At 52.6% G+C, this 12500-nt stretch overlaps 1 protein-coding gene across 3 annotated transcripts in view; it reads right to left on the reverse strand.

The window, feature by feature from the left end:
- mcf2l2 (MCF.2 cell line derived transforming sequence-like 2) overlaps positions 1–12500 on the reverse strand; it is a 91332-nt gene that overhangs the window by 47310 nt on the left and 31522 nt on the right. For all 3 annotated transcript variants that reach the window (XM_061239259.1, XM_061239258.1, XM_061239257.1), the window contains exons 4-14: positions 10447–10537; positions 9633–9752; positions 8033–8149; positions 6984–7133; positions 5926–6050; positions 5415–5529; positions 4253–4372; positions 2669–2860; positions 1433–1624; positions 794–971; positions 1–17 (exon numbers count right to left, since the gene is read on the reverse strand). The exon at positions 1–17 is cut by the window's left edge and continues 87 nt beyond it. In XM_061239259.1, the coding sequence (XP_061095243.1) occupies positions 1–17; positions 794–971; positions 1433–1624; positions 2669–2860; positions 4253–4372; positions 5415–5529; positions 5926–6050; positions 6984–7133; positions 8033–8149; positions 9633–9752; positions 10447–10537 (1417 nt within the window). The remainder of the gene's footprint in view (positions 18–793; positions 972–1432; positions 1625–2668; positions 2861–4252; positions 4373–5414; positions 5530–5925; positions 6051–6983; positions 7134–8032; positions 8150–9632; positions 9753–10446; positions 10538–12500) is intronic.

Genomic DNA, 12500 nt, shown 5'->3' on the forward strand with positions numbered 1-12500 from the left:
AAGTCTGCGGTTCGCCGCTGGAACAGAAAACGAGGAAGAAATGAGAGAAGAGTGATGGGGAACCTGCTGGAAAACGGGCATTAAAACCCCACTCAGCCGCCCGGCGTGTTCGTATTATATCACTCCTGGCATGTGTCGCATTCATGCCAAACGCTCGATGCAACCCACTTGGCCTGCCATACTCCTGCACAAAATGCAGACAATAAAATAAAATGTCTGTGTGTGTCTGTCAGACAGACGGGGGCGCACAGAACAGCAGGAGGCTGCCGTCCAGCTGAAATCAGGTCACACGCCAGAAGCTCCTGCTCCTGTTCTGCTAGTGTTTGTAATGTAATGTAATGTACTGTTCCAGCTGACGTTAATCTTTTGGCAGGACCAGACCCACCTTTACAACATCGGAGCAGATCAGAGGTTCTCCCAGGGAAAGCGGGAGAATTATGAAGCTGTGTGTTGAACAGGTGTGAAAATGAAATTTCCCGAATGGTTGCTCTTCACCTCGACAGACATGTGGGCCGCTAACATCTCCGCAGACGTTTCTGAGAGTGTTTTCACTTTTCCGCTGCCTTGCGCGGTCAGAACCAGCAGAAATGCTGACGTGTCCTGGAGACTCCGGTCCAGAAACACATTTGAAACACATTTGAGCTCCAGAGATGCCAGAGAGAGAGACGTCCTGGCCGACGGAGGAGCGGATGTTCACTGGGATGTAGGAGTGTGTGTGTGTGTGCGTGATGTTGACGGGGTGTGTGTGTGTGTGTGTGTGTGATGTTGACGGGGTGTGTGTGGGGTGACGTACGGGGGCCGGGGGTCCTCCCAGGTTTGGGGGAGCTGCGTTTGGGGGAGGCCTCGGGGCGGGGGGCCACAGGCTGCACGGGGCGGGCCTGCTTGGCGGAGAGCTTCTTCAGGCTGACGTGTCTCCGGCCGAACATCTCACGCACGTCCTCCAGCCTGCCCAGCGCCTTCTGCACGCCGTCCTGCAGGGGGCGAGAGAGAGACCCCGTCACCACCGTAACCCCGCTCAAGAGCAGGAGCGCTCTGACATGAACACCTCTTCTACAACATGAAACCTAAATATTTTGATCAATTAGGTAGTCGTGGTTACGGATCATAACGTAGCTGTGCGTGTGTAATGTCAGGGAATGACTGCCTCGGGAGATTGAGTTGGACCATCCGCCCACTCTGGAACTGCATCAGGACAGCACTCGAGTCCTGTTCGGTTTATTTAGCCAGAATACCTCTGCTGGACTTTAAATATAACGATTGAATGCAATTTGTACAATACTAATATAGCAATTATCTACAAAGGCAACGACCCCTATTCAACACAAAGGCAGATGCAGGTTTTCTTGCCAGGAACATTCTGATCGCGTGGTTACCCCGGTTACCCTGGCTATCCTGGTTACTCCGGTTACGCCGTAGTTCCCGCGTGCCGCACCTTGATCTCCGCGGTGAGGATGACGTCGTACTGGTTGCGCAGGTCCTTGAGGTCGCCCAGGTGCTGCTCCGCGCCGCTCTCCAGGAACCGGTCGATGTCCTGCAGCGCCGACTCCGCCCCTTCCTGCGACTGACACTTGTCCACGGCCTGAGAGGCCAGCAGGTACACGCCCGACTCGCACCACTGGTTCACCTGAGAGAGAGAGAGAGAGAGAGAGAGAGAGAGAGAGAGAGAGAGAGAGAGAGAGAGAGAGAGAGAGAGAGAGAGAGCGACCCCTTCAGCACACCTCACTCCACGGCAGGGACACGACACACCCAGTTATTCAGCAGAAGCGTTTATCCAAAGCCACTTACAGTTGATTAGACAAAGCAGGGGATTCCCCTGGAGCAATGTGGGATTAAGGGGTCTTGCTCAAGGGCCCAACAGCTGTGCGGATCTTATCGTGGCTACACTGGGGCTTGAACCACCGACCTTCTGGGACCCAGTCAATCACCTTAGCCACTAGGCTGCCCCTTAAAATTAACCCAATCAATCAATTTATTGATCTCTCTCTCTACCCAGCTGGACGAGGTGTGCCTTGGGGAGTGTGTACCTTGTCTATACCCAGCTGGACATGGTGTGCTTTGGGGAGTGTGTACCTTGTCTATACCCAGCTGGACATGGTGTGCTTTGGGGAGTGTGTACCTTGTCTATACCCAGGTGGACATGGTGTGCTTTGGGGAGTGTGTACCTTGTCTATTCCCAGGTGCACGAGGTGTGCTTTGGGGAGTGTGTACCTTGTCTATACCCAGGTGCACGAGGTGTGCTTTGGGGAGTGTGTACCTTGTCTATACCCAGGTGGACCAGGTGTGCTTTGGGGAGAGTGTACCTTGTCTATACCCAGGTGGATGAGGTGTGCTTTGGTGAGTGTGTACCTTGTCTATACCCAGGTGGACGAGGTGTGCCTTGGTGAGTGTGTACCTTGTCTATTCCCAGGTGGACATGGTGTGCCTTGGGGAGTGTGTACCTTGTCTATTCCCAGGTGGACATGGTGTGCTTTGGGGAGTGTGTACCTTGTCTATACCCAGGTGGACCAGGTGTGCTTTGGGGAGTGTGTACCTTGTCTATACCCAGGTGGACGAGGTGTGCTTTGGGGAGTGTGTACCTTGTCTATACCCAGCTGGACATGGTGTGCTTTGGGGAGTGTGTACCTTGTCTATACCCAGCTGGACATGGTGTGCTTTGGGGAGTGTGTACCTTGTCTATACCCAGGTGGACCAGGTGTGCCTTGGCGAGGACGTCGTGCTTCCTCTGGGCCCCGTTGGAGAAGTCGTCGCAGACGCGGCGCAGCTCCAGGCACTTGGGCCGGATGGAGTCCACGGCGTAGTGGCTGCTCTGGATCAGCTGGTCGCCGTGCAGCGCGTGGAGCTGGGCCTTCTCCAGGGATTCCTACGGAACGCCGCACAGGAGCGCTCACGCCGGGAAGACCACCGGAGCGGCGGCATTCCCACCACATTCCACACGCCTCCCCCCCCCGCGACCCGCGGGTCATTCAGGGGACATTCAGGGATCATTCAGGGTCAGAACAGGACTGTCACGCAGCAGACGCTTTTATCCACACAATGTACAAATAGCCACAGCCCTTTGCTCAGGGGTACGACAGCTGTGCCCAAATCCGGGAGTGGAACCTGCAACCTCTGCATTCCCTAACCACTACACTACACTGAACCTAAAATTACTCAAACACGTTTTAAAAAAACAAGTTGCAAGATTCTTAAATCACTCCAATCATAAGATCTGTGGTATGGCAGGCACATCGGGACCAGGGATTTCTGAGATGTGAAAACGATTACAGCCATTGGTGAAGATCTAGAACTGGACACGATGCCATTCTTGAGCAATGAAAGCAGCCAATGACAGAACGGCTTTATTAGCGCTTACAGCCAATAGGCAATGTTGTTATTGCGATGTATCACTTTCACTGTGCGCATTAAGAGCCATTCAATTTAGTGAAGACGGGAACAAAAGGCTTTGAAGTCGCCGGCAACTTAACGTCAACACACGCCTATAATTTTGTGGCAACGGGGTTAATAAAACAGGTTTCGTGGTGAGTGGACTGGTGGAATCGCCTGTTCCAGTCCACAAATAGATCAGAGGAGGGCCTTGGCCGGGACGGACACTGCCCTACTTTCCATGCTCCATACAGAACTGAGGCAGTGTGTCGACAGAGAGCCAGGTCACAAGCATATCTCTGCGTTCACGCCTCTCCTCAGCCAAACCACTCAAACGCACAATTCAGCCATACAGAGCACAACAACGCATCAGGTGAAGAAATGATTTGTAGTTTCAGGCCACCGGGCACACAACACTGTGAAAAATATCACAACACGTACAGTAAATAAAACATATCCAGTGCAAGTAGAAAACGGCCAAGACTGGCAGCATTGAAAAAAAAAAGCCTTTAATAAAGGGAAAAAGCATAAATCATGTTATTTAACTGTGTAAGTCCCGTTATTTTATGGACTGGCTGTTCAACAATGAGTTATTGCGCTTATTCTACATGACTTTGATGCAGTGGAGGTCAGTGGAGGGACACACCCAGCCCTTTTCTCTGGTTCAGGACTTTGACAGTGTCATGAAAAACAGTGAAACCCTGTAAATGTTTACAAACATTTCACAGTTTTGTTTTTTATTGCAGCACAGCACAGCCTGTCCCTCTCCGCGGACAGGACCGCCCGCCCCGCCCTGCCCCGTGGTGGCCCACGCACACACTGACCTGGGCTCTCTCCTGCAGGACCGCCCGCCCCGCCCTGCCCCCCGGTGGCCGATGCACACACTGACCTGGGCTCTCTCCTGCAGGGCCGTGAGCTCGGCCAGCAGATGGTCCACCCGCCCCGCGCTCTCCCCGCTGTCCGGGAGCGAGGCCTGGGCCTGCATCAGCCCGTCCAGAGCCGCCTTCACCTGCAGGGGGCGCACACACAGCGTTCAGCGTTCAGCACACACTCACAGCGGTCAGCGTTCAGCACACACACACAGGGCGTCCAGCGTTCAGCGCCCCACACACAGAGCGCTCAGCGTTCAGCGCCCCACACACACAGCGTTCAGCGCCCCACACACACAGCGTTCAGCGCCCCACACACACACAGCGTCCAGCGTTCAGCGCCCCACACACAGAGCGCTCAGCGTTCAGCGCCCCACACACACAGCGTTCAGCGCCCCACACACACACAGCGTCCAGCGTTCAGCGCCCCACACACACACAGCGTTCAGCGCCCCACACACACACAGCGTCCAGCGTTCAGCGCCCCACACACAGAGCGCTCAGCGTTCAGCGCCCCACACACAGAGCGTCCAGCGCCCCACACACACACAGCGTTCAGCGCCCCACACACAGAGCGTCCAGCGCCCCACACACACAGCGTCCAGCGTTCAGCGCCCCACACACACACAGCGTTCAGCGCCCCACACACACACAGCGTTCAGCGCCCCACACACAGAGCGCTCAGCGTTCAGCGCCCCACACACAGAGCGTTCAGCGCCCCACACACAGAGCGTCCAGCGCCCCACACACACAGCGTCCAGCGCCCCACACACAGAGCGCTCAGCGTTCAGCGCCCCACACACACACAGCGTCCAGCGCCCCACACACAGAGCGCTCAGCGCTCAGCGCCCCACACACAGAGCGTTCAGCGCCCCACACACACAGCGTTCAGCGCCCCACACACACAGCGTCCAGCGTTCAGCGCCCCACACACACAGCGTTCAGCGCCCCACACACACAGCGTTCAGCGCCCCACACACAGAGCGTCCAGCGTTCAGCGCCCCACACACAGAACTCCGTGTTCAGAACCGAACACACACACAGAGCTCCGCCTTTCAGAACCCCACACACACACACACACACACACACACACACACACACACACACACACACATACATACAGACAGCCCCGCCTTTCAGAACCCCACACAAAATGGCGGATCGTTCCCGCGGGAGACTCACCTCTCTGAAATCGTGCTCAAAATGGCGGAGCTGCAAGCACTGCTCCAGCCTGACGTGATGTTTGGACCAGAACTGCTCAAACGCGTTCTCCGTCTCATCCAACTGGGCCAACAACCTGAGACAACAGACACACCATTAATATTAGGGGTCCAATTACGCCAACTTTGGTGTAAACTGGTCAATAGGTGGCGCTATAGCAACCCAATGTTTATAACTCCTGAACCAATCGGTTGATCAAGTTGAAATTTTGTAGGCTGCATGGTGGTCAGAGGTCCTTTCAAAGTCTATGAGGGCAAGCTGATTGCTAAAAAAACAAGATGGCTGCCATCGACCAATCACAGTTCGACTGTATGCCGTATTACCGCTCTTGTTCTAGTCATTTCGCCCGCCTGAAGCCACAAGATGACAGAATTGACCAGCAGAGTCCCAGTCTCATGCACACTAATGTTCCAGGAGCACACAGGGACAGAACAGAGGCGATGTGGAGAGTGAACACGCCGCAGGGCCAGACCTCTCCACAGTGGTGAGGTTCTCTGCCTCGTCGGGGTTGAGGCGGGCGCTGGCATTCCTGGCGGCCTGCTCCTTGATGCAGGACAGCAGCGTCGTGCCCTGCGTCATCGCCAGGCCCAGCTCGCTCTGTTTCACACACACAGGCACAGCAGGTGTGAGAACGAACCGCTCTTTGAAGGGAGTGTGTGTGTGTGTGTGTGTGTGTGTGTGTGTGTGTGAGAGAGTGTGAGAGTGTGTGTGAGAGAGTGTGAGAGTGTGTGTGTGTGTGTGTGAGAGAGTGTGTGTGAGTGTGTGTGTGTGAGTGAGTGAGTGAGTGAGTGAGTGAGTGAGTGAGTGAGTGTGTGAGTGTGTGAGTGTGTGTGTGAGTGTGTGTGTGTGAGTGTGTGTGTGTGAGTGTGTGTGTGTGTGTGTGTGTGAGTGTGTGTGAGTGTGAGTGTGAGTGTGTGTGTGTGTGTGTGTGTGTGTGTGTGTGTGTGTGTGAGTGTGTGAGTGTGTGTGTGTGTGCTCCCGTTTCTATTCAGAGATAAGAGGTATCAATGAGACATTACATTACATTACAGACAGATCACAGAGAGCATTGGAAACAAACAAGAGGACAACATGCAGCTTGGTGGATGATTTCTGGCTACTTCCTGGATAAAGCAAGGTGTAGGGCAGCCTTAAACAGAGAGGAGCGTGGCCAATGGCAGACAGGGAGTGGAGAGGAGCGTGGCCAATGGCAGACAGGGAGTGGAGAGGAGCGTGGCCAATGGCAGACAGGGAGTGGAGAGGAGCGTGGCCAGTGGCAGACAGGGAGTGGAGAGGAGCGTGGCCAATGGCAGACAGGGAGTGGAGTGGAGAGGAGCGTGGCCAATGGCAGACAGGGAGTGGAGAGGAGCGTGGCCAGTGGCAGACAGGGAGTGGAGAGGAGCGTGTCCAATGGCAGACAGGGAGTGGAGAGGAGCGTGTCCAATGGCAGACAGGGAGTGGAGAGGAGCGTGGCCAATGGCAGACAGGGAGTGGAGAGGAGCGTGGCCAATGGCAGACAGGGAGTGGAGAGGAGCGTGGCCAATGGCAGACCTTCAGCGTGCGGTGCTTCTCGGCGTGCGCCCCCAGCAGGTCCTTGGTGCACTGCACGTCGTTGGGCAGCTCCGTCTCGGCCAGGTCGGTCCCGAAGCGCTGCAGCATCTGGGCCGTGGTTTTCACCGTCACGGCAAAGTTCTCTATGGCCTGCAGGGGGCGCACAGGGCGGGGTCACGGTCATCTTCCAAACGGTGGAATGTAACAAACCCGTTTGAGACTTCAACTCCGGATCAGGGGTATCAAATGCCAGTGCTGGAGGGCCGCAGTGCCTGCTGGGACTTGTGGTTTCAGCAGCCAATCAGAGGCCTTGAGAACAAGGTGTGTGGACTCTTTAGCCAATGAAAGACTTTGAAATGTATCCCTCTTGCTGAAACACACCAAAAACCAGCAGACACTGCGGCCCTCCAGGACTGGAGTTTGCCACCCCTGCTCTAGATCATTACTGCGGGCTGGGAGGGGTTGAATCTTAATTCCTGTTACACATTTCCTTTTTCTAAGACAATCCCACTGCCCATTCAGGAGAGGGCAGCTCAGACAGTGGCCGCACTGAGCTCAGAGTGGAGGGAGGGAGGGAGAGAGAGGGAGAGGGAGAGGGAGAGGGAGAGGGAGAGAGAGAGAGGCGATAAACTGACGACAGTACTTTTTTGTTTGTAATTTATCAAGAGAGTTACAGTTAATCAGGTGTGGGGGGGAGGGGCCCGGGCGTATTCTGGGAGGGGGGGGGAGGGGGGGGGGTCTTTCTGAACAATGCCTCTGCTGTTTCAGACAGGAGATGCAACCCTGACCTTGTGTCTCAGTGACCTTAGACAGAGGAGAAAATAAGACAACCTGCCCCTCCCTCTCCCTCAGTCACCCTCCTTCCCCCTCCCCCCTCTCCCCTCCCCCTCTTCCTCTTCCTCTTCCAATCTCTGTCCCTCTCTCTCTCTCCCTCTCTCTCTCTCTCTCTCTCTCTGTCTGTCTCTCTCTGTCTGTCAGTCTCCCCCTCTCCCTCATTCTCTTTCGCTCTCTCCCTCCCCCCCCCCTCCCCTCCTCCCTCCCGGACTCACGGTGCGATGGTGGATCCACTGGTTGTGACAGTACTCCAGGTGCCCCCCCAGTTCGCAGGTCAGCTGACCCTTGTCGATGTAGCCGTGCAGGTCGGACAGCGAGTTGAGCATTATGATCTGGGGGAGGAGACGGGGTCAGACAGGGCCCGTACCCATGGAAACCACGCTTACTCAATCAGCTCTACAGCCACTTAATCTCACGTTGTGTCCACAGACCGACAGCCTCACGCATCGCACAAACACACTCAGATCCTGCATGGCATGATTACTCTGACAGGCAGGACGCCACCCTGTGACCGGAGGACTGATGTTGAGACACTTCATGAGCGAGGCAGTGCTAACATCGGTATTTATGAGACTTAGTTATCTTATAACTTATTTGTCTTCCATTGCTGCAGCCTATCCACTTAATGCGATTTAATGCGTTCTGACATTTGGTCTCAACAACAGCTGAACGTCTTGACCACGTCTGCATGCTTTTATGCATTTAATTGCCGTCACATGATTGGCTGATTAAATATTTGCATTAACAAGCTGGAGAACAGCTCTACCTAATAATATGCTCACTGAGTGTATGTGCACACATGCATATACATAAATACGTGTTTATATAAATAAATATACATTATACATGTTTACAAAAATGTGTTTGTTTCTCTCCCTTTCATTCTCCCTCCCTTGCTATTTTTACCTTCTTTTGTAAATGTCCCTTTATTTATGCTCATGTGCAGGAGGTAAGAACCTAAAAATATGCATTTCATTATGCTTTTGAATCGCTATAATGGAGAAAAAAATGAATAAAGAAATAAAAAACACTGCTGAATATCCCGTCTTCTGCGGAGTGAGCTCCTCAGCAGGCCCTGCCGTCTACTTTTCAAAAGCAAGTCCTGAGTTTGAACAACCTGAAAACCTGGCTTTAATTAAGACACATTAAACAGCACTAAAACACAGATACAGATCAGGGAAGCTCAGATACAGACCAGGGGTCAGGTTTCTGCCTCAGTGAGCAGACTTCAGCTTCCCGAATGTCACATGCAGCAGACAAACCACAACAGGAAGACGGCTAACAGGGCACAAAAGGAAAAACACACACACACCAAACACCAGGGATCTGTCCTGGGAGCATCCCAGCTCCATGGACTATTATCTGACCATCTCACGTAGTTTTCGTGAATATATTTGGACAAAGTCTGAGACCAGAATAAGCCGGAAGGGGTAATGAAAGGGTTGATAGCTAGATCATTACATTTATATATATATATATATATATATATATATATATATATATATCGCATTTCTCAACACTAAGAGCGCTTCACAGTGACGATGAGGAGGAAACCACCACCCATCCGGCGGCCATTTTGGGTCATCACGCTCGCCACACACCGGCCGAGGTGGAGAGGGAGAGGACTATTTTTCCGCCAATAAACTCACGGGATGGTTAGAACTTAGCCAGAACACCAGGGAACGCCCTACTCTCTGAGCTGAGAGTCCTGGGACCTCTAATGACCGGAGTGAGAATGTGACCTTCAGGCAGACAGACGGGGCGTGAGAGGTTCACACAGGAGGCGGGGAGGAACACACACACCGGCATGCTTACCGGTACCTTCATTTTAAAGTCGTCGCGGTGCAGCCGGATCCCGAAGTCGGCCAAGGCCCTCTGGAAGAACCGGCAGGGTCGGAGAACCAGGACCAGCTGCAGGTTTCCCGGGAACGCCCCCTGCAGGAGAGACGGTGAGAGCTAGCGTGGGTGGGGTGGGTTTAGCATTGCTGGGAGAGAGCTAGCGTATGGTGGGGAGGCTTTAGCATTGCTGGGAGAGAGCTGGCGTGTGGTGGGGTGGGTTTAGCATTGCTGGGAGAGAGCTAGTGTATGGTGGGGTGGGTTTAGCATTGCTGGGAGAGAGCTAGTGTATGGTGGGGTGGGTTTAGCATTCCTGGGAGAGAGCTAGCGTATGGTGGGGTGGGTTTAGCATTGCTGGGAGAGAGCTAGTGTATGGTGGGGTGGGTTTAGCATTGCTGGGAGAGAGCTAGCGTATGGTGGGGAGGCTTTAGCATTGCTGGGAGAGAGCTAGCATATGGTGGGGAGGCTTTAGCATTGCTGGGAGAGAGCTAGCATATGGTGGGGAGGCTTTAGCATTGCTGGGAGAGAGCTAGCGTGTGGTGGGGTGGGTTTAGCATTGCTGGGAGAGAGCTAGCGTATGGTGGGGTGGGTTTAGCATTGCTGGGAGAGAGCTAGCGTGTGGTGGGGTGGGTTTAGCATTGCTGGGAGAGAGCTAGCATGTGGTGGGGTGGGTTTAGCATTGCTGGGAGAGAGCTAGCGTGTGGTGGGGTGGGTTTAGCATTGCTGAGAGAGAGCTAGCGTGTGGTGGGGTGGCTTTAGCAATGGTGAGAGAGAGCTAGCTATTTTTACTCACCGCGATCCGGGCCAATGAAGCCTTCACCGAACTCCACTTGTCTCTCCGCCGGTCGATGATGATGACAAACCCGATGCTCGCTGCATCGAGACTAGAAACAGAGACCGAGAAAATAGTCAGTCACACTGAGAAACTAACGCAGAGTCAGTGACACTGAGAGACAAACACAGAGTCAGTCACACAGAGTCAGACACACTGAGAAACTAACACAGACTCAGTGACACTGAGAGACAAACATAGAGTCAGTCACACTGAGATACAAACATAGAGTCAGTCACACTGAGATACAAACATAGAGTCAGTCACACTGAGATACAAACACAGACTCAGTCACGCTGAGATACAAACATAGAGTCAGTCACACTGAGATACAAACATAGAGTCAGTAACACTGGTGGGATTATTAGGGTCAGTGTTTCACAAACACTGCTACAAGCACAGACATTCCCATCAGACATTCTGGTCCTCTTGGTTGGCTCACTTGCAGCCAGATCAATTGAGCACAGAAAAGTATTGTATTTTACAAGATGGGTATTTGATATGAGGCAATGGAGTCAAGTGTCTGATGTCCTGTGTGTCACACAGCAAACAAATTTAACCGTCTGTGCTCAGGGGATCAGGCCTGAGTCCCCACTCAGAGCTTAATACAGAATAAACAAACTACATAATCATCCAAAACAGCAGCGTGCTTTTGTTGGAATCCGTTATTTAAGCAGGGGAGGGCCATTGAGAACATGTTTCTCTTTTTCAAGGACGCTTTGAGAGAAATGCCAAAGAGAACAGTAAGGAGAGAGAGAGAGAGAGAGAGAGAGATCAGTGCTGCTAGCATCCACAGCTAAAACAGCAGCAGTACAGGAAACAGCACGAGTTTGACCGTTAACGCAGTTAGCATCCACATATGAGTCACTGGGCGACACAAGCTTGGGAGTTGTTTGTTTTTTAGCAGCGGATGATTAAGAGAACAGCGTGCGTCTGACTGCACACCATCAGGTCTGACGACCTGTGTGCGCGGTTCTTCCAGCGTTAGACAGGGCCCTGCCTCAGCTGCACTCCTGGGTCCCGGCCAACGCTACGGACGGCCGGGTTTTGTCTGGGTAAAGCTGCTGGACTCGGGCCAATGTTTTTTATAACAGCCAGAAAATATACGGAGCAGAAAAGCCTTACTCATTCTGACTTAATGGAATTTCATTTAGACGCTGTTCTGCCAATTTACAAACAAAAACAACAATAAAATCTAATAATCGCTGGAAATGGTAAACAGTTGTTACTTAATCCATCCAAGGTTTATGTTCTGCCGCAATAAACACTCAAATACAAAATATTCATATCAGGACTGGTGGCATTTGTACTTGTAGGTACTATTATTGCCTTGTTAAAGTGTTTCAGAGCGTGGAATGTCCCTGTCGATGAAGATTCCTGGTTTTCTAGTCATTCAGAAGTTAGCCCAACCCCAACATTTTTTGGGCTTGCATGACCACAGGAAGGAAGTCATGGAAACGAGAATCCACTTCAACTGTACACACTTCCTCAAACTCCGGGTCAGCTGCACAGACAGGAAAGGGGCCATGGTCGAGGTCAGATCCTAACCACGCCGAGTAGCATGGCCTGATCAAAGCTGATCGCATCAAAAGTTTCCACTCACATTTTCTGCACTTGTTTTGCCGTTGTTGGCACACCGACTTATCTGGCTACTGAAGTGGAAAAAATAATGAAAAGAATCTATAAAAATGAAGAGCTCTTTTATAACAAAGTGCTCTTTTAGAATACAGGGGAACGTTTGGTTAAATCCAGTGTGGTCAGATCACCTCTGGGGGGAAATTATAGATGACCCACCACCTTAAAACACACAAACACAAGAGCACACACACGCATACACACACACACACACGCATACACACACACACACGCATACACACTCACACACACACATACACACAGACACACACACACACACACACACACACACACGCGCATACACACAGACACGCATGCATACACACTCACAAACACACAAACACACAGACACGCATGCATGCACACTCACAAACACACAT

Source organism: Conger conger, chromosome 4, assembly GCF_963514075.1.
Source record: "Conger conger chromosome 4, fConCon1.1, whole genome shotgun sequence".
Classification (NCBI taxonomy): Eukaryota; Metazoa; Chordata; class Actinopteri; order Anguilliformes; family Congridae; genus Conger; species Conger conger.